The sequence below is a fragment of the Salvelinus sp. IW2-2015 genome, linkage group LG25, assembly GCF_002910315.2.
Source record: "Salvelinus sp. IW2-2015 linkage group LG25, ASM291031v2, whole genome shotgun sequence".
In the NCBI taxonomy this organism is placed as follows: Eukaryota; Metazoa; Chordata; class Actinopteri; order Salmoniformes; family Salmonidae; genus Salvelinus; species Salvelinus sp. IW2-2015.
Genome location: NC_036865.1, coordinates 21,484,755 through 21,507,191, shown reverse-complemented (window position 1 = coordinate 21,507,191; position 22,437 = coordinate 21,484,755). Strand labels below are relative to the sequence as shown.

General features: G+C 43.1%; 1 protein-coding gene across 1 annotated transcript in view; it reads left to right on the top strand.

The window, feature by feature from the left end:
• Positions 1-22,437, top strand: part of LOC139023013 (attractin-like protein 1) — a 203,572-nt gene that overhangs the window by 32,327 nt on the left and 148,808 nt on the right. Inside the window, exon 5 of the mRNA XM_070434987.1 lies at positions 15,173-15,225. Within this exon, the coding sequence (XP_070291088.1) occupies positions 15,173-15,225 (53 nt within the window). The remainder of the gene's footprint in view (positions 1-15,172; positions 15,226-22,437) is intronic.

Below are 22,437 nucleotides of genomic sequence, written 5' to 3'. Positions count from 1 at the left end.
ATCGTTATGTTTGGAAGAAAAAGGGGGATGCTTGCAAGCCGAAGAACACCATCCCAACCGTGAAGCACGGGGGTGGCAGCATCATGTTGTGGGAGTGCTTTGCAGCAGGAGGGACTGGTGCACTTCACAAAATAGATGGCATCATGAGGATTTTTACTAKAATTMAATTTCAGGAATTGTGAAAAACTGAGTTTAAATTTATTTGGCTAAGGTGTATGTAAACTTCCGACTTCAACTATATCTAGTTCCCCTATTTGAAGAAGTCATAASTATTTGGAAAAATTCACATATAGTGTGTTGAAATAGTCCAAAGTTGAGTATTTGGTCCCATATTCCTTGCACAACTTGTTGGATATATTAGTGGTTTGTTTTGGTTCTGTTTTRGATTATGTTCTGTTCAATAGGAACTGAATGGTGAATAATGTCTTGTGCCATTTTGGAGTCACTTTTGTTGTAAGTAAGAATAGAAGAACATTTCTATATTCACGTGGATGCTACCATGATTATGGATAATCATGAATGCATCATGACTAATGATGAGTGAGAAGGTTAGAGGCAAAAATATGATACCCCCAAAAATGCTACTCTCCCATGTTATTGGTAATAGTTAGAGTTTAGCGTGTTTTGTTGTAGCCTCTGAACGGCATCTTACTTATCGTTATTCGTGATTCATTCATGATTTTTCTTAATCATGGCAATATCAGGTTMAATTTAGAAGTGTTTTTAAACAACAAATTGGCCGATGTCGGTTCAATTATTTTAATTCCATTTCATTTGTTTTTTYCCCTATGAGCTCAATGTGCAGTTTCTCTAGAAATAAATCAGATCAAGCCTGCACTGTGCGATTGTTGTAGGGAGTTTCCAACAGGCCAATATTCAACATAGTTTAGTGCAGAAMATKTGGTAATTAACTACAATGACCAAAATCCATTGCGCGCCCCTTTAAACTTGTCTGGTCCGTGCCGAGCACTGAGCTATAATAAAAATCGCGTCGTGGAGCACAGACACGAGTTGACTGAGAAAAGCAGACCAACGGTCGTGTGGAGCGCCCAGACACGGCTGACTCTGAAGCAAGAGACAACGCGGTGCAGGCCAGACCACGGTGACTGAGCAAGAGACAACGGTGTGGGAGCAGACACTGGTGGACTGAAACGAGACAACGGTGCTGGGAGCAGAACACGGTGACTGAAGAGAGAGGACAACCAGAGTGTGGAAGCGGACCACGGTGACTGAGAAGGACAACGGTGTGGCAGCAGACCACGGTGCACTAGAAGACCGAACAACGGTGGAGCAGGACACGGTGACTCGAGCACACGGACGAAGAGACAACGTGTGGAGCCAGACACGGTGACTGAGACAGGGAACCCAACCGGCGTGAGCAGACACGGTGACTGAGAAGAGACAACGGTGTGGAGCAGACACGGCGACTGAGAAGAGACAACGGTGTGGAGCAGACCTGGCGAATGAGAAGAGAACACGAGATCGAGAGGGATAGAAAACAGTTGCTTTGTGAGCCTGAAAATGCATGATCTAAGTGATTGATAGTTGGTATTCAGCAGTCATAAAAGTATGACTTATTTACTTTTAATAACTCCTAAAATAGTGATTTTTGTCAGACAGCAGCAGAGCTTTAGAGATGAGATGATGACTTGGAATGAAATTATATTCATCAAATAAAACATATTTGATTAAAGTAATGTGAATTAATTATGATTAATAAGTGATAAGCAGTAATGGGCAGTCACTACCATCATGGAACTGTTATTAATTGTTTTATTGTTTTACAGCATTCAACCCACATAATGCATAGTGCATTTAGGGTTCTATGTTCGGTTGGCGTTAAGGCGGTTAGTGTCAAACGCACATTAGTTAGCAATTTTATCATGTAAAAACTGTCGCACTGGCATTTTCCAGCCCTAACGCCAGGTTCGGCAATTTACTTGTCTTATATGGCTCCCAAGTGGTGCAGCAGTCTAAGACATTGACACCTCTAGCACTGAGATGCAGTATAGACCCTGGTTCGATTCCAGGCTGTATCACAACCAGCCGTGATTGGGAGTCCCATAGGGCAGTGCACAATTGTCCCAGCGTCGTCTGGGTTAGGGTTTGGCCGGTGTAGGCCGTCATTGTAAATAAGAATTTGTTCTTAACTGACTTGCCTAGTTAAATAAAGATTAAATAAAATAAATAAATGCAACTATATCAGCTCGCTGAAACATAAAACAGTAATTTTGTCAAGACCGTTGATAATGTGTTTAGCTTATGAGACCTCTTGGAAATTAATCTTAATCATCAAAGCTTTATTAAAACATCAAGTTTGAGAGGAGCAAAAGTGAGCAGACATTCCCTTTTTATCTACAGTGCATTCGGGAAGTATTCAGACCCCTTGACATTTTCCACATTTTGTTACAGCCTTATTTTTAAATGTATTAAATGTATTTTTTTTCTCATCAATCTACACACAATAATGACAAAGCAAAAATACATTTTTTTTTTAAAATCTTTGCTAATTTATAAAAAATACGCAACTGAAATATCACATTTATATAAGTATTCAGACCCTTTACTCTGAAGCACTTTTAGCAGCGATTATAGCCTTGAGTCTTCTTGGGTATGACGCTACAAGCTTGCCACAGCTGTATTTGGGGAGTTTCTCCTATTCTTCTCTGCAGATCCTCTCAAGCTCTGTCAGGTTGGATGGGGAGTGTGGCTGCACAGCTATTTTCATAAACTCTCTSCAGAGATGTTCGATCGGGTTCAAGTCCGGGTTCTGGCTGGGCCACTCAAGGACATTCAGAGACTTGTCCCGAAGCCACTCCTGCGTTGTCTTTGCTGTGTGCTTAGGGTTGTTGTCCTGTTGGTAGGTGAACCTTCACCCCAGTCTGAGGTTCTGAGCACTTTGGACMAGGTTTTCATCAAGGATTTCTGTACTTATAGACGTCTATGTTTGGACCAAATCGAGGCCGGTCCACGAAAAGACCACATACTCTTTCTACCATATCCTATATCTGCTACATGATTTATGTTAGATTATTTCTTTGACTGAACGTTCTAAAGCCTTTATTACAGCAAAGCACAGATTAAAAACAGCCACATTTGTGAAATTGTTTACTTGACATGTCGTTGCGTGAGATTTGGTGCTTACGGAATCAGTATGCTATTAAACAATCACTCAAACAGGCAATAGAAGCAGGATCTGACTTTGTTTATGTAGAAATATTGATGATTTATAAAGCCAAGCACATTTAACAGTTTGACTATTGATTATAGATCTAATTAAGTTCAGGTTTTCTCTCTCCTCACTTTTTTTCGACAATAAGCCAAGGGCTGTTTTCTCATCTCCACATTCTGCTGCAGCCTCCGGCATTGTTCTCAACACCAATATGCTGGCTAACTTTGCTATTATGCACATAGCAACATAATCTGGGAAAAGGCGGCAATTCCTGCTCGACTAAAGAAATCTCGGTCGACCAACAGCCTATTGACCAAACAATCGACTAGTCGACTAAATGGGGTCAGCCCTAACCTACACACAATACCAAAGCGAAAACAAATTAAGAACAGAAATACCTTTTTTTAATTAAGTATTCAGAGCCTTTGCTATGAGACTCAAAGTTGCGGTCAGGTGCATCCTGTTTTCATTGATCATTCTTGAGATGTTTCTACAACTTGTTTGGAGTYCACCTGTGGTAAATCTAATTGATTGGCCATGATTTGGAAAGGCAAACACCTGTCTATATACGGTCCCACACTATAGGAAAGATTGTTCGGTATGGTTTAGAAACTTGGGAACCAAGCTGGAGTTATCACTGTGGCCCTATCACCTGGACATGTATCTTCACGCCTAGAATAAAAACCTCCAGGCTTTTGTCATAATTTTTAATTTATTGGGGAAAAATTCAGAATTATGTGACATGGGGAAGTTTGGGGAAAAAACAAATCCCGTCCGAATCATCCTTTGGAATAGCTGACATTCTGGAGGAATAATTACAACCAACGTTCTCTAGTAATACTAGTCCCGTGCGAATAGGTCTTTGGTCACGTGCATGCGATGCATACATGTCACGTAAAGAGAGCAAGGGTTGAGGGAATAGGGAATGTTTTTCCTAAACAAATGAGGGATTTCGATAACAGAACGTTTCAGTCATAAATTACTGTAATTATGTTGCAGCTTCAGCAACACGGACAGCGCGATAAACACTGTCGATGTTCTGTGGTGGTCGCTGCAGCAGGGAGGAGGGGGAGACAACGGGTGCTAGTCACATAGTCACTTGCTGTCTTTTAAAACATTTTTTTTTACACAGCTCAGCAAGTCTGAGCCCTGCCCAGCACAATCAAATCAATTGCTGGTCGGACTCCCTCTAGTCATTTGTGTGTCTTAATTATTTAATAAAACCGTGTGCTTAAAGCATCAGACAAGCTCAGTGAATATAGTTGATTTGATTAAATACATAGTATGTGTCAATATATGGAAAAATCGACATTTAAAAATGTCAACCAATCGATTGGTCGAAAGAACAGACAACTCTTGGTCAACCGAGATCTTTTTTTAGTCAGGGACAGCCATAGTGTAGATTTATAAGGGGGGGGGGGAATGTTGAATCCATTTTAGAATAAGGCTGTATCGTAACAAAATGTGGAAAGAGACTGAATACTTTCGAATGCACTGTAGGTATGTATGCTGTCTCTGTTACAAGCTTTTCACTACACCCGCAATAACATCTGCTTAACACGTGTATGTGACCAATATTGATTTTATAAAATGTTATTGTAGGCAGGCCTACATTATTTTAGCCATGCTTTGGATGTGTGTAAAACCTCCTCCATGATGTAGCCCATGTGTCCATACCCATCATGAAACAAGAGAGCCTTGTATTTAGAAGTTATTTTCCTCAAACAATAGTTTTTTTCCCCCGTTTCATATTTTTAAATCCCAAGCTCTCCGTAGGCTGCCTCAAAACTTGAGACATATGTTGCGTTGTGACAAAACTGCACATTTTGTTCCCAGGACAAGGTGCACCTGTGTAATGATCATGCTTCTTGATATGCCACAYCTGTCAGGTGGATGGAATATCTTGGCAAAGGAGAAATGCTCACTAACAGGGATATAAACAATTTGTCCACAACAGTTGAGAGAAATAACCTTTTTGTGGTTATGGAACATTTCTGGGATCTTTTATTTCAGCACATGAAACATGGGACCAACACTTTACATGTTACATTTATGTTTTTGTTCAGTGTAGATACTGTACATTAAGTGCTTTCATTTCTAAATGGTAAAACAGATACTGTATGTATAAAAATGCACTCAAATAAAAGGTGCCATTCTCTACTGTCACCTCATATGAAACATTTCACCTCAAATCCAACATGCTGGAGTATAGTGCCAAATTAACTGTCCAAATAAATATGGAGGAGAGTGTAAATAGAATGAATTGTGTCCTTCCTTCATTTCCACTTGCAAGATGAAAAMGAGAGAATAAAGGACCCATGCAGGTCCACTCGCACACATTTCTCTGTCTCTCTCTCTGTCTCGCTCTCTTTCTCACAAACAGACTGCTGTGCAGTATTTTGTCTCTGCACTGTTGCCTATGTCTGATTGCCAGGAGCTGGGCACATGGTGTGAGGCGGGACGCATGATTGGTTTCCAGTCACACGTAGAGCAGGGGAATAAGGTATGGAGCCTGATGCTGTGTGTGTGGTTTCAGTGGTCAGTGTCCAGGTTTGGAGGTCATGGGGTGAGGTTAGTGGGTTACGTAGTTACTGTAGGGTCATTGTAGTGGCAGGGGAGGGCTGTGGATCTAGGCCACACAGCCAAATTGGAACAAGAAGGAAAGAAATCCAATTCATATTCTTATCTCAACCCCTGTCACACAGCAAGAAGATGCCTTCAAACCCCTTGTCACACAGCAAGATTGCCTTTCAACCCTGTCAACACAAAAGATGCCTTTCAACCCCTGTCTCACAACAGCAAGATGCCTTCTCAACCCCTGTCACACAGCAAAGATGCGCCTGTTTCAACCCCTGTCACACAGCAAGATGCCTTTCAACCCCTGTTCAACACAGCAAAGATGCCTTCAACCCCGTCACATCATGCCAAGATGCCTTTTCAACCCCCTGTCACACAGCCAAGATGCCTTTCAACCCCTGTCACACAGCAAGATGCCTTTCAAACCCCTGTCACACAGCAAGAGAGCCTTTCAACCCCTGTCACACAGCAAAGATGCACCTTCTCAACCCTCTGTCACACAGCAAGATGCCTTTGCAACCTCTGTCCCACACAGCCAAGATGCTTTCAACCCCTGTCACACAGCAAGATTAGCCTGTTCAACCTCCTGTCACACAGCAAGATGCCTTTCAACCCCTGTCACACAGCAAGATGCCTTTTCAACCCCTGTCACACAGCAAGATGCCTTGCAACCCCTGTCACACAGCAAGATGCCTTTCAACCCTCTGTTCACACAGCAAGATGCCTTTCAACCCCCTGTCACACAGGCAAGATGCCTTTCAACCCCGTCACACAGCAAGATGCCCTTTCAACCCCTGTCACACCAGCAAGATGCCTTTCAAACCCCTGTCACACAGCAAGATGCCTTCAACCCCTGTCCACAACAGCAAGATGCCCTTCAACCCCTGTCACACAGCAAGATGCCTTTCAACCCCTGTCACAGCAGGCAAGAGAGTGCTTTCAACCCCTGCACACAGCAAGATGCCTTCAAAAAAAAACCCCCCCTTGTCACACAGCAAGATGCCTTTCAACCCTGTCACACAGCAAGATGCCTTTCAACCCCTGTCACACAGCAAGATGCCGTCAACCCCTGTCACACAGCAAGATGCCTTTCAAACCCCTGTCACACAGCAAGATGGCCTTCAACCCCTGTCACACAGCAAGATGCCTTTCAACCCTGTCACACAGCAAGATGCCTTTCAAACCTCTGTCACACAGCAAGATGCCTTTCAACCCCCTGTCACACAGCAAGATGCCTTTCAACCCCTGTCACACAAAGATGCCTTTCAACCCCTGTCACACAGCAAGATGCCTTTCAACCCCTGTCACACAGCAAGATGCCTTTCAACCCCTGTCACACAGCAAGATGCCTTTCAACCCCTGTCACACAGCAAGATGCCTTTCAACCCCTGTCACACAGCAAGATGCCTTTTCAACCCCTGTCACACAGCAAGATGCCTTTTCAACCCCTGGAGTGCTTCCCCTGTTTTTCAATTTCAGTTGTGTGTGCGTGCGTGTACAGATATGTGTGTGTGTGTGTGCGGCGTGATACAGATATGTGTGTGTTGTGTGTCGTGGTGTACAGATAGTGTGTGTGTGTGCTAGTTGCGTGCGTGTACAGATATGTGTGTGGTGTCGTTGCCGTGCGTGTACAGATTATGTGTGTGTTTGTGCGTGCGTTACAGATTGTGTGTGTGTGTGTGCGTGCTTGTACAGATGTGTGTGTGTGTGTCAGGGTTTCCGTTAGGAAAGTGTGGCGCCGGACATTTGACCGGCAGCATTTTAATTTACCGGAAATGTAAGAAATTTACTGGAACCATATGCATTGTTTGTGTAACGTGATTAGGGCATTCTGTCTCAGAATGACAGAAATCCCATTCAGTTTAAGGTAATTCATCTTAACAGAACATGCAACTCTGATGCAACAGCATGCGATTTGAAGATGTTAGAATACCAAGCGTTCCCTAAAGTAAATTAAATTAAATTGACAAAATTATAAAGCCTGTTTAGCTTACTTCTGTCTATTACATAAATCAATAAAATCATTCAAAATAGGCTACTACACCAGAAAGCATGATTTGGCCACAGAGGATCATTAGCGTCTTTAAAAAAATAAATAAAATGGTGGATCGTTTTAAATCACATTGCCTAGGTTAGTCGGAAGGGCCCGTAATTTTGGGCAGAGCGCGCAGAAAATACCAAGTAGATGATTGAGTTGAGACTGTCAGTGAAAAGCAGAGATACCCAGCCAGGCAAACCGCAATATTTAAAAATGCAATAGCGGGTAAAAAGTTTGGAAAACAAACGGGTATTGCTGTAAAGAGAAGACAATGAAAAGACTCCAATCTGTCTTACTTCTCAAAATTCGGAACTTAATTGAGTGGAAAGTATTGGCACCAGCGGAGAACTTCGACCATATCCCCGTTGCGTGTGCATATTCACGGTCTTTATCATTAGGTCAGTGCCACTTTTGTTTGTTTTTGGACAATAATTTCCCCCTCCAGGTTAGATGTATTTGTCTCCCCTTTTCGTTGGCCGATTATATGGATCAGACAGCGTTGTTTTTATTGATCTGTTTGTCAGTGTCAGCAGAGAAGCCTACCCTGTCATTTTTGTCATAGATAAAAATATTCAGCTAATGTCTCCAAATAAAGTGTAGTAGAATTGCCTGAAATGTGTCTAATAAAGGCCACATTTTCCTGTGCAAAGAAAGCAGAAGAAATGTAGGTTATCTGATGTAGCCAAGGTTACTCTAAACCACTACGCGGTGCTGATTGCGTTATACAATCTGAAAGCATTCAGAACCCTTGACTTTTTCCACATTTTATTACGTTACAGCCTTATTCTTAAATGTATAAAAATAAAACACACATCTTATTAATCTACACACACTACCTAATAATGAAAAAGTGAAAACAGGTTTTTAGACATTTTTGTAAATGTATTTAAAATTAAAAACATATCTTAGTTACATAAGTATGCAGACCCTTTGCTATGAGACTCGAAATTGAGATCAGATGCATCCTGTTTCCATTGATCATCCTTGAGCTGTTTCTACAAACTGATTGGAGTCTACTTGTGGTAAATTCAACTCATTGGACATTATTTGGAAAGGCACACACCTGTTTACATAAGGTCCCACAGTTGACAGTGCATGTCAGAGCAAAAACCAAGCAGACCATGAGAAACAAGATTCTCTGGTCTGATGAAACCAAGATTGAACACTTTGGCCTGAATGACAAGCGTCACGTCTGGAGGAAACCTTGCACAGTCTCTACGGTGAAGCGTGGTGGCAGCATCATGCTGTGGGGATGTTTTTCAGCGGTAGGGACTGGGAGACTCGTCAGGATCGAGGGAATTATAAACGGAGCAAAGTACAGAGAGATCCTTGATGAAAACTTGCTCCAGAGCGCTCAGGATCTCAGACTGGGGCGAAGGTTCACCCTCCAACAGAMAATGACCCTAAGCACACAGCCAAGACAATGCAGGGGTGGCTTTGGGACAAGTCTCTGAATGTCCTTGAGTGGCCCAGCCAGAGCCCGAACTTGAACCCGATCGAACATCTCTGGAGAGACCTGAAAATAGCTGTGCAGTTACGCTCTCCACCCAACCTGACAGAGCTTGAGAGGATCTGCAGAGAMGAGTGGGAGAAACTCACCAAATATAGGTGTGCCAAGCTTGAAGTGTCATACCCAAGAAGACTTGATGCTGTAATTGCTGCCAAAGGTGCTTCAACAAAAAAGGGGCAGTAAAGGGTCTGAATACTTATGTAAATGTGAAATTCCAATTTGCAAAAAAACAAACCGTTTTTWATTTTTAATTATGGGGTATTGTGTGTAGATCGATGAGGGCGAAAAAACTATTTAATCCATTTTTAATAAGGGTGGAAAATGTCCAGGGGTCTGAATAGTTTCCGAATGCACTGTATATACAAAAGTATGTGGAACCCCTTAAAAATKTGTGGATTCGGCTATTTCAGCCACACCCATTCCTGACAGGTGTATCAAATCGAGCACACAGCCATGCAATCTCTATAGACGAACATTGGCAGTAGAATGGCCTTACTGAAGAGCTTAGTGACTTTCAACGTGGCACCGTCATAAGATGTCACCTTTCCAACAAGTCAGTTCGTTAAATTTCTGCCCTGCTAGAGCTGCTATGACCAACTGTAAGTGCTGTTATTGTCTAGGAGCTGCAACGGCTCAGCCGCGAAGTGGTAGGCCACACAAGCTCACAGAATGGGACCGCCGAGTGCTAAACATGTAGCATGTAAAAAGTGTTTGTCCTCGGTTGCAACACTCACTACCGAGTTCCAAACTGTCTCTGGAATCAACATCAGCACAATAACTGTTTGTCGGGAGCTTCATGAAAAGGGTTCCCATGGCCGAGCAGCCGCGGCAGGAAGCCTAGTGGTTAGAGCGTTGGGCCAGTAACCGAAAGGTTGGTGGATCGAGTCCCCGAGCTGACAAGGTAAAAATCGATCACTGCCTGAACAAGGCAGTTAACCCACTGTTACTAGGCCGGCATTGTAAATAAAGGTTAAATAAAAAAACAAAAAAWAAAAAAAAACAATGCCTATAGATCACAATGCCAAGCGTCGGCTGGAATGGGTTAAAGCTTGCCACCATTGGACTCTGGAGCAGTGGAAACGTTTTCTCTGGAGTGATGAATCACACTACACCATCTGGCAGGCCGACGGACACATCTGGGTTTGGTGGATGCCAGGAAATAGTGCCAACTGTAAAGTTTGGTGGAGGAGGAATAATGGTCTGGGGCTGTTTTTCATGGTTCGGGCTAGGCCCCTTAGTTCCAGTGAAGGGAAATCCGAGCCATGCATAATCGCYCAACATCWGTCCCCGACCTCACTAATGCTCWTGTGGGTGAATGGAACCAAGTCCCCGCAGCAATGTTCCAACATCTAGTGGAAAGCCTTCCCGGAAGAGTGTAGGCTGTTATAGCAGCAAAGGGGGGAGACTAACTCCCATGATGTTGGAATGAGAGATGTTTGACAAGGGGGTGTCCACATTATTTTGGTTATGTAGTGTATTCTTAGCCTATATTATGACTATCCAATCTACTCATGACATTATGAATAGTAGGCTATCTTACATAAGTCTGCCAATGTGAGGATGCATGAACTGCTTTCTTATAAAGGATCATTTTTATGGTGAAAATTTGCTTCCTGAAACTTGAAACCCACGCACTGAATATGTTAGAATAACTGTCCACGTTTCCTTTTCCTCAGCCAACAAGACAAGTAACGAACAGCAATATCACTGGCCTTCGTCAATCTACTGTCCCTCATAGTAGAAAAGTGGTCTATTGGTCAGCTTCTCTTTCTGTGCGAGTAACAAATGGCCTATTCCAAACAGACTCTGGGACAGTTGTGGGGCAATAGATCCCAMATTTATACAACCAATAAGCTAAGGCTACATCCCAAAAAACATTAAAAAACAATAAGATTCATGCAACAGATCAGAATGTGGATTGTGCCTTTTGGTTATTGAACAATGAAAAAGTTGATTTGAAAACCAATAGAACATGAGAGAAAAAGGCTACTGGTTTCAATGGCCTATGGAAGTCTTTATAAAATATTTGCCGTTTGGTTGGATCTTGGCTAGGCTTTTTGGAAGCAAGATAAGACATGCCTCATATGTAGAAAAAGTTCAGGTTTCAAATACTTAAGTATATGTTTTCAAAATGCATACTGCCTCCAGCTCATTGCAAAGTGGTGTGTGACACGCTGAAGTCTGCTTAGTTGCCTATGCACATGAATGGCGAATGGGAAGCTCGCTTCAATTACCAGTTGAGAAATAAAATAGTAGCTCTTTATAATTGTGGCATCAAAACAGTTTTTAACACCCGATTGCCTTCAGAAATATTGTGCAATGATTGGGCTTATTAAAGCACGTTTCACTCCAGCAGCAACAAACAGCTGTTTGAGCAGAATCAGCAGCTCTCGCGCTACATCCACTGGTATTTACATCAATGAATAGGCTAAAATACATTATTTCGCAATGTCATTTTTTGTTGTTGCTAAAAGCCAGCTATTACCGTCTAACAGAAATCCTGGTGTCTGTGTRCAGTGTCTGTGTACAGTGTGTTCAAATATGTATGCGTTTGTGAGTATACTGTGTATTCCTGTGAGCGTCTGCCTGCGTGCTCATGCACCAGCGAGGCAACTTTTGATGGAGGGAGATATGAGCATTAAGTGGTAGACAAGGGACATTTGCACTGAGCAAATAAATGTCAAGTTAAGTGGCTGTTGAAATTGCCTCCCTGTGTGGAGCAGGCAGTATTCAAGCGTTGCTGTCGGGGAGAAAATAAGACATAAAAAGCAGAAAAACGTCAGCCATAACAGATTTCATAAAACACTATGATAATCTCTTCAGATTTTTTTTCCGGTCAAGAAAAGTAATGGATAGAGCCCCACTGGTTGGTCTTCAAGGGAACACTGATCCCAGTACAGCCAGTGTACCTAAATTACTAAGTCATTCTTGTGTTTGAACTGTGAAATAACTGATAGCTAGCCAGGAGGAACCAGCTTGATCACGTGATAGCTCACGTTCTGATTCACTTCAAAACGTGAGTGCAGCGGTCYGTCTGGTTGACCAGTCTAACTGATAGTTTCTCAGTGAAATCCAACACATTTCTCCATGTGTTTTATTGGATTGTCTCCATGTAAAGCTAGCCTGTGGGCCAGGGTCTTTCTTACAGTTAACCTGTTTAGCTAAGGTCTGTCCTTGTTTGCGCTCTGCTGCTAATTTGCTCTTGTGTTTTAATTGTATTTTTTTGTACCTTTTATTTAACTAGGTAAGCAGTTAAGAACACATTCTTATATACAATGGCGGCCTAGGAACAGTGGGTTAACTGCCTTGTTCAGGGGCAGAACGACAGATGTTTACCTTGTCAGCTCGGGGATTAGATCTAGCAACCTTTCGGTTACTGGCCCAACGCTCTAACCACTAGTCTACCTGCTGCCCCTTGTGGGTTTGCTTGTTTTGATTACTGATCAAATACTCTGAATGTGTGTGTGTGTGTGTTCGTACTGTATGTGTCTATGCACAAGTGTGAAATCAAAGGTATCTCTTAGGGGGTGTGTCTAATTAAGACTCCTTGCTATCATACAGACAGACAGACACAGACAGACAGACAGACTCAGCAGCCTTCAAAACCTTTCCATCTTAACCTTCGCAACTAAGCTCTATCCGTGTTCCCCTCGAACCCAGGACCCAAAGGAGAGGAAGTAAACAGACTCCGTTTCAGAGGTTTATTTTGGCACTCCTGCCGCCACCTTGCCTGGCACGCTGTGTGGCCCAGTGGAGTCATGGCATAGGTGGGTCCGTGTGTGTGAGTGAGACGGGAAGTTGGCTATTTAAATCTCCCAGCTCAGCATTTACCTCAGCATGTTCCTCTTGTTACTGACAGCAGCTGCTGCACTAACAGACACATCATAGAGACTCTCTGTCTGTGTGTGTGTGTGTCACACGAAAACGCAAACGCCCACAGCGACCTTTAATCTCCAACCTTCCGCCCTCTGTTACGGCTCACAGAGAAAGCCATGCTGAGGGTCCACAGGGACACAGTGAGTGTGACTGTGGCTGAGACTGTGGCAGCTTAATAGCAGATGAAGTGTTCCTAAGGACAGTGGTGCTTTTTTCTCTGAGTGGGAGGCAGCCAGACAGACAGCAGAGAGACTGGTGGAAGGAGGCCAGGGTGGTCCTCCATCTTGGCACCATTACCACAGGATAAGCTGCTTAATCAGCCAGCCCCTAGATGAGTGTCGTGTTTAAGTGTTAGTGTTCTCTGGGGAGAAGGAGAGTGAGGCCCCTTTTAAAGTCCCCTTGGTGCATCTTAACACTACTGTCATGTTCCTAAGATTTACTGAGGACAAAGATAATTGTTTGGAAAATATTTTTGTCTTGACCTTGCCTTTGTGTAAGTGGAATACAATTGGTTTCAGACTCTTATACTCACAAGGCCTTATAACTCTGCTGTGGCTTCTGTGTTTAAATTGAAGTTCTCTTGAGCTGTTTTGTGGGGTTGTTTTTCACAGTGCCTTCTTTAAGAACCATACATAATGAATAAAGCTCTGTCTTTGGCTATRAAATATTCATTACTGCTACTTTATAACCCTCCTAACAAGGGTTGTCCAGCCACTGAATGGAATTCAGGTCTTGTTATGTATAAGCACAGGGAAGTGACCGTTGCCTACATTATTTATCTTTATAAACTGGTTGGTTCGAGCCCTGAATACTGATTGATTGACAGCCGTGGTATATCAGACCGTATACCACGAGTATGACAAAACATTTATTTTTACTGTTCTAATTACATTGGTAACCAGTTTATAATAGCAATAAGGCACCTCGGGTGTTTGTGGTATATGGCCAATATACCACGGCTAAGGGCTGTATCCAGGCACTCTGCGTTGTGTCGTGCTTACAAACAGCCCTTAGCTGTGTTATGTTGGCCATATACCACACCCCCTCAGGCCTTATTGCTTAAGTAACCACTGCCTGACCAGCTTTGCAAACAGAGCCATTACCTCTGAATCCATTTATTGACTCAAGGGGCAGATTTGACAATGTATCATATGTGTTTAGATAGGCTTGTCAAAGTGGTGAAGTATGTATTTACAAAGCGATGGTTTTACGCGCTCTTGCCCTTTCCAAGGTACCTCCCTGGGTTTTGTAGAAGTTGGCTTATGGCAATAAACATGGGTGTTTGGACTGCAGTAATGACCCCTGGCTCATAAACCAAGCCAGATGATCCAATGCCACCTACCACAATCACCCTCATGCATGGTACTCCGACTCCACATAGTCTGCGTTCAGTTCTCCGCCTGCTTTTTCAGAACATTGTCTTTGTAGTGGTTGCCTTGACCAACAGGGTCAAATTAAGGATTTGTTGAGTTTTACACACACCTGACTGGGGTTGCTAAAGAACACTTGTGACTTGGATCATATTTTCCAAGCCTCTATTAGGTCCTAGCTGCCCTCTCCCTTCTTTTAGTAGCATTCAAGTTGTTCTGGGCTGTCTGTAGCTTACTAAATCCCCTGCTGCCCAGTACACAGACAGATACATGGCTCCTGCCCCGGAGCAGAACAGAGAGGTATCGTCAGACAGGGCTGTCAGGGGAAATCACCTCATCATAACCAGGGAGAGGACAGCACCTGAAGCAGCACACAGTAGTGTCACCTCAGATAGCACCTCTACAAACGGCTTCTCAGGACACTCCTCCCTGGCCCAAAATAACCCTCAGGGATGATGTTATTAACAGTCTGTGATAGGACTGTGATGTCTTTGGCAAGGTGACATATCTCTTGTTAAGCTCATTGTTTTATGTCTTCCATTCTCTCTCTCCCCTCTCTCTTACCCCTCTCTCTCGCTCTCCCCCCTCTCTGTTACTCCCCTCTCTCTCTTTCTCTCCCATTGTTGCAGTTGCGACTCCGAGAACCGTTACCTTGGCAACCCCCTCAGAGGAACGTGTTACTGTAAGTATCCCGCTGCTGCAGCCCCACCTGAGTCTCTATTTTATTTTCGTCCTCCAGATCTTGCCGTGGTCCTATTATTATTATTTTTTACACACACACACACACACGCGCGCGCGCGCCTGGTCAGTTGCAGCATCTCACACAACTGCACATCTCTGTGACCTTTGCCCTGCACTGAGGGTGGGCTAAGCAGATGGAAGCATTTACTCTGTGGCAGGCGTATGGCAGTAATCAACTGCAGCTTTGTCTGGCTCTAAACTTGATTTTACAGATTTGTAGCTGGAGATGGTAGCAGGGTTTAGAGGGACTTCTGTCTCCAGATGTCAATGTCAGACCACTGGCCTCATATTGATTTTAATCATTTGCAGCAAATTTGTGGTTTTTCAAGTTAAAGTACATGGGGGGGAATGTTTTACTGAAAACAGATTCTCGCTGACATCAGCCGGAAGAAGTTACACTAACCACGGTTGTAAGGCTAGCTGTTTAGGAACAAAGTTCAAGTACTGTCACTTCCAATAGTAATCCAGTTGAGTTTAGTGATGAATTAGTGTAGTTCTATGAGAGATAGTAATCCAGTTTAGTGTAGTCATGAGTTAGTGTAGTTATATATGAGAGATAGTAATCCAGTTTAGTGTAGTCATGGTTAGTGTAGTTATATATGAGAGATAGTAATCCAGTTTAGTGTAGTCATGAGTTAGTGTAGTTATATATGAGAGATATGTAAATCCACAGTTTTAGTGTAGTCATGAGTTAGTGTAGTTCTATGAGAGATAGTAATCCAGTTTAGTGTAGTCATGAGTTAGTGTAGTTCTATGAGAGAGGTTGTCAATTGCAACTTTGATGTTAGTGGTCAGAGTTGCTTAGGTCAGGAACTCAATGGTTCATCAAGTATGCCTTTGATCAGAACAAATGCAAACTATTTTTGTCGAAACTATACTTTCACTTACCTAGTTTAAAACTACCACCACAAATTGCATGTATTTGAAACATTCATTTCAATAGTTGATATTCAGTATTGTTTTATCTTTATATTGTCAGATTCTAACCAGCTCTAGAAAGGTTAAATACATGTGCCTGCATCAATCACGGTAACTCCCTCTGTCTCCTGTTATTCATGAGAGATTGTGTCTGTTCAGCTGACTGGCATGAGGCATCATGTCTAAGTGAGGAGGGCACTAGATGGCACCCTCGCTGTGCAGTGTACCCACACTTACCAGGAGGACGTGGGTCCGGAAATCACTTCCATCACTATGGTCACTTCGGAGCTGTCTATCTGTGTAACTCTGTTTGGCTACAGACGGTGTCTCCTGAGGGACATGCCATATCCTGATCATTCCACTGCGTTGGTTGAGAGGGTTCAAAGTCATTATTAACTTGTCCATTTGCTCCCTAACACAGCCAAGGGTGCACACAAATACTCTAAATGTTACATTAGAAAGACATTTGTTTCCTGTGTCCCTTCATCAAACCTTGTTATATCAAACAGAACAGTGGCTGTAAATCATCTATTAGCATGCCATTCAGATTAGAAAACGACCGATAATCAGCCAAGCTGGTATAGTGGCCTTTTCTAGTCTATCAGCTACCGGCCCTTCTCTATCGGCTTTGCCGATTAGTCCCGCTACATAGCAAGGCTGCTACTATGCCGCTCACCGYTTGAGCCACAAGCACTGYACAATGCCGAAGAATGTCTAGCTGGGAAAATCAGCAGCAACAAGCTCGCTCATTCTCCAACAGAATGGTGCAGTATTGAGAAATGGATGAATGGACAAGTGACAAATCAACCTCCTGTCGCAAATATTAGTTTAATAATAAGGCTTGTGTTGACGTGCCCGGACACGCATGCAATAAGCAAGCTAGCTAAGCAGATACCTATGTGACCTGTTAGCAAAGATTACGATAACAAACCCTTTCTAGATTAACATGGGGCTAAGATGTCAGATAGGAGCTAAAAGCCAACTTAACTAGCTAACGTTAGCTGGTTATAATTTTTAACATGCATCATTTTTAACAATTAGCCATCTGACTTGCGGAGTAACGTTAGCTATTTACTGGTGTGCTGATCTGACCAACCGCAATCGTATCCATAAATTAACAGTTGATAGTCAGATTAGATGATTGTCGTAATAGGGTAAGAATTGTTTCAAAATGCCTATGTAAGGATTGGCAATATACTTAAGAATCTTCCTGCATGTTTATAGACTAAGAAAACCTTAGATCAGCACACGTGTGTGTGTGTGTGTGTCCGTTCTCACTTCTCAAACTATTTTTTGAGTCATTCAGACAGAACGTGCATTGTTGTTTCATCTTTTTCTATGCACATTTATGGCTTGGAAGCAAATGTGACTCATTTCATAAAACTAGGCGTATGTCATTTTGAACGTTAACTTTTTATCATTTTTTTATCAAAATGCGTTTTTGGGCAGAAATGCCTTCTGGAATATGTGAACTTCCATGTGCCTTAATGACAAACGTGTATGCCATCTGTAAATACAAATACAATTGTTAAATTACGAGCCTAATTGGTTTAGTCACAGAAAAAAAACAGGAGCCTTTCCACTAGCCATAATCCTTTGCAATGCAGCTTTTTTGAAAGATATCACGTAGTCAAACTGCAAAGGTGTTGCACTTTCTGGAGGACCAAGTTTTGAAATCAAATTGTATTTGTCACATGCAGGGGTGTTGACAGAATTTTGGGGGCCCATGGAGAGAAAAAGCTACCGGGCCCCTAACATAGAAATCAGAATGTTTCAGATTAAAATAACGTACTGAACACTATGTGTTATTAAATGTACTAACTATAAGCTTTTGCTGCTCTATACTACAATTGTGCAGATTCTAGTTTCCACCTTCATCCTTTGMCTATATTAACAGTATTGCAAAGATTTTTGGTTCCTTATGTTAACAAAAGCTGTCTGTCATGAGATGTTTACGATGCTTTATTGTAAATAACTACACAATTGGTCATTTATCTTTTTAAATATGGTATTGTAGTCCATTTTAATGAAGAAATTACCAATGATCCATGTTTCAGATTAAATAATTTATTACCAATTCTTATAAACAAGGCTAACCCTCTTCTGCCCTATCATAACTCCTAAAGATATCCTAAATAACATACCCACAATATTAATAAATCCTGAACTATGTGGACTGCAGGCATACATGTGGTACCTACAGAGAACAAGCATCTGTGAAACTGCAACTCTAGCGCCAAGACATTATGTGGGCATTCCTGAGTAAGTTCAACAGGAGATAAACCATAACAGAAAATACTCTGAAACAGTRTTTTGCTCATCCCCGGGCAGGCTTGGGTAGAACAGGTTAAGGCATTTGTCCTTGTGTTTGTTCCCTGTAAACTAAAGTCAGAGGTTACACTGCACCTAGAGCCCAGTGTCGAGCTTTTTGTGCTCAAACTCATTTATGTCTTTAAAGTTACATTTTTTAGCTAACTGGTTTTCAATTGAAAGGATGGCAAGGCTCTTCAACCGGTCTTGGCACATTGTAGATCTTAGATAGGTGAAGGCACGTTCACCTCCAGYAACTGTTACAGGCATTGTGCAGAAGATTCTCAGTGCAATGCACACCTCTCCAAAAATGCTCTGTAGCTGCATCTTGTGGATGGCATTTAGGAGCTCTACAGGAGGATGACCATCTGAAAAAGTGCCACCATATATCGTCTTTAGATGTCGCACTTAATTTTCAAATCCATCTGTGAGATCTTTGGAGTACTTGTTTCTCAATTTGTGGCAAGATACACGTATTAGGTTTTCAGTTATTTTCTAGGAGCTTTTTGGTCCTAGACTTGGCGCTCCGGTATCGCTTGCCGTGCAGTAGCAGAGAGAACCGTCTATGACTTGGGTGACTGGAGTCTTTGACAATTTTTTATGCCTTCCTCTGACAACGYCTAGTATATAGGTCCTGGATGTCAGGAAGCTTGGCCCCAGTGATGTACTGGGCTGTGTGCACTACCCTCTGTCGCAGCTTACAGTCAGATGCCAAGCAGTTGCCCTACCAGTTGGTGATGCAACCAGTCAGGATGCTCTCGATGGTGCAGCTGTAGAACTTTTTGAGGATCTAGGGACCCATGCCAAATCTTTTCAGTCTCCTGAGGGGGAAAATATGTTGTCGTGCCCTATTCACAACTTGGTGTGTTTGGACCATGATAGTTCGTTGGTGATGTGGACACCAAGGAACTTGAAACTCTCGACTCAATCACTACAGCCCCGTCTATGTTAATGGGGGCCTGTTCGGCCCTCCTTTTCCTATAGTCCACGAGCAGCTCCTTTGTCTTGCTCACATTGAGGGAGAGGTTGTTGTTCTGGCACCACACTTTGTTGTCCTGGCGCCAGGTCTCTGACCTCCCTATAGGCTGTCTCATCATTGTTGGTGATCAGGCCTACCACTGTTGTGTCGTCAGCAAACTTAATGATGGTGTTGGAGTCGTGCTTGGCCATGCAGTCATGGGTGAACAGGGAGTACAGGAGGGGACTAACACGCACCCCTGAGGGGTCCCAGTGTTGAGGAACAGTGTGGCAGATGTGTTGTTGCCTACCCTTACCACCTGGGGCGGCGTGTCTGGAAGTCCAGGATATAGTTGCAGAGGGAGGTGTTTAGTTCCAGGGTCTTTAGCTTAGTGATGAGCTTTGTGGGTACTATGGTGTTGAAGACTGAGCTGTAGTCAATGAACAGCATTCTCGCATAGGTGYTCCTTTTGTCCAGGTGGGAAAGGGCAGTGTGGAGTGAAATTGAGATTGCATCATCTGTGGCTCTGTTTGGTCGGTATGTGAATTGGTGTGGGTCTATGGTTTCTGGCATGATGGTGTTGATGTGAGCCATGACCAACCTTTCAAAGCACTTCATGGCTACCGACGTGAGTGCTATGGKGCGGTAATCATTTAGGCAGGTTACCTTCGCTATCTTGGGCACAGGGACTAAGGTGGTCTGTTTGAAACATGTAGGAGTTACAGACTCGGTCAGGGAGAGGTTGAAAATGTCAGTGAAGACACTTGCCACTTGGTCCGCGCATGCTTTGAGTACAAGTCCAGGTAATCCGTCTGGCCCCGCGACTTTGTGAATTTTACCTGTTTAAAGGTCTTGCTCACATCGGCTACAGAGAGCGTGATCACACAGTCGTCCGGAACAGCTAGTGCTCTCATGCATGCTTCAGTGTTGCTTGCCTCGAAGCGAGCATAAAAGGCATTTAGCTCGTCTGGTAGGCTCACGTCACTGGGCAGCTTGCAACTGGGTTTCCCCTTGTAGTCCGTAATAGTTTTCAAGCTGTGCCACATCTGACGAGCGTCGGAGCCGGTGTAGTAGGATTCAATCTTAGTCCTGTATTGACGCTCTGCCTGTTTGATGGTTTGTCGGAGGGCATAGCGGGATTTCTTATTAGCGTCCGGATTTGTATCCTGATCCTTGAAAGCGGCAACTCTAGCCTTTAGCTCTGTGCCGATGTTGCCTGTAATCCATGGCTTCTGGTTGGGATATGTACGTACGGTCACTGTGGGGGGGACGTCGTCGATTCACTTATTGATGAGGTCGGTGACGGAGGTGGTATACTCCTCAATGCCATTGGATGAGTCCCGGAACATATTCCAGTCTGTGCCAGCAAAACAGTCCCGTAGCGTTGCATCTGCGTCATCCGAGTCACTGGTACTTCCTGCTTAAGTTTTTGCTTGTAAGCAGGAATTAGGAAGATAGAATTATGGTCAGATTTGGCAAATAGAGGGCGAGTGAGAGCTTTGTATGCGTCTCTGTGTGTGGAGTAAAGGTGGTGTAAAGTTTTTTTWGTTTTTTTCCCCTCTGGCTGTACATGTGACATGCTGGTAGAAATGAGGTCAAACGSATTTAAGTTTGCCTGCATTAAAGTCTCTGGCCACTAGGAGCGCCGCTTTTGCATGGGCATTTTTTGTTTGCTTATGGTCTTATTCTACTGGTTGAGTGCGGTCTTAGTGCCAGCATCGGTTTGTGGTGGTAAGTAGACGGCTACGAATAATATAGATGAGAACTCTCTTGGTAGATAGTATGGTCTATAGCTTATCATGATTATTAGGTATTCTACCTCAGGCGAGCAATACCTCGAGACTTCTTTAATATTAGACATCGTGCACCAGCAGTTATTGACAAATAGACACACATCCCCGCCCCTCATCTTACCACACTTAGCTGCTCTGTCCTGCCGATGCACGGAGAAGCCAGCCAGCTCTATTATTCGTGTCGTCGTTTAGCCACGTCTCGTGAAACATAAGATATTATAGTTTTTAATGTCCCGTTGGTAGGATAGTCTTAATCATAGATCATCCAGTTTTCCAATGATTGCACTTTGGCCAATAATACAGAGGGTAGTGGTGGTTTACCTACTCGTCTGCGAATTCTTGCAAGGTACCCCGCCCTCCTCACCCTTTTTCTCTGTCTTTTCTTCATGCGGATGACGGGTATTTGGGCTTTGTATTGACAAAGCAGTATATCCTGGAATGCACGGTGGAATTAGAGTATGATAGCTAAGGTGATGGAGAAAATGTTGGCRTTTAATTGCAAATATGCAGACGGAGTCGAAAAGAGAACACACAGAAGGCTGTTGTATAAAACACCTGTCTCCGGATTACATCTTCAAACTAAGGCAGCCATGGCATCTGTTACAGAGTGGGAGAAGCGTCCATCCATGTATGTGGATAAGATCGTCTAGCTAGCTACATTTTCACATATTACACATTTCTAATTTTGTCAGAAAGTCGTTTTCATTTCAAGTTAAAGCGTACTGTTAGCTAGCTAGCTAACGTTAGCTGGCTGGCTCGCTAACTCACATTACGTGTATGATCTGTGTAGTAATATTATTCTTATCTTAGAGCTATTTTCATTGCTAGTTATAGCCTAATGTTGGCTAGGTAACTAACATTGAACCTGGTTGGTTAGCTACCTGCAAATTCATGCATGGTAGTAACGTTATGAGTTGYGATTATGGTTCATTGTTTAGCTAGCTACATGTCTAAACAAAAGACTCCACTATGCAAGTAACCATTTCAATAGAATGTTCATGCTATCATACTGTCGATAGAGGTAGCTGGTAAATKAGCTTTTGCTATCTACTCCGATTTCAGAGCACTCGTCTGAGTGTGCCATAGTGAAGAAGAACTGATGAATTTACGAATGGTCAACACCCGTTGAATATGGCTGGTGTCAGTAAATGTTGGCAAAAAAGCGTAATTAAAT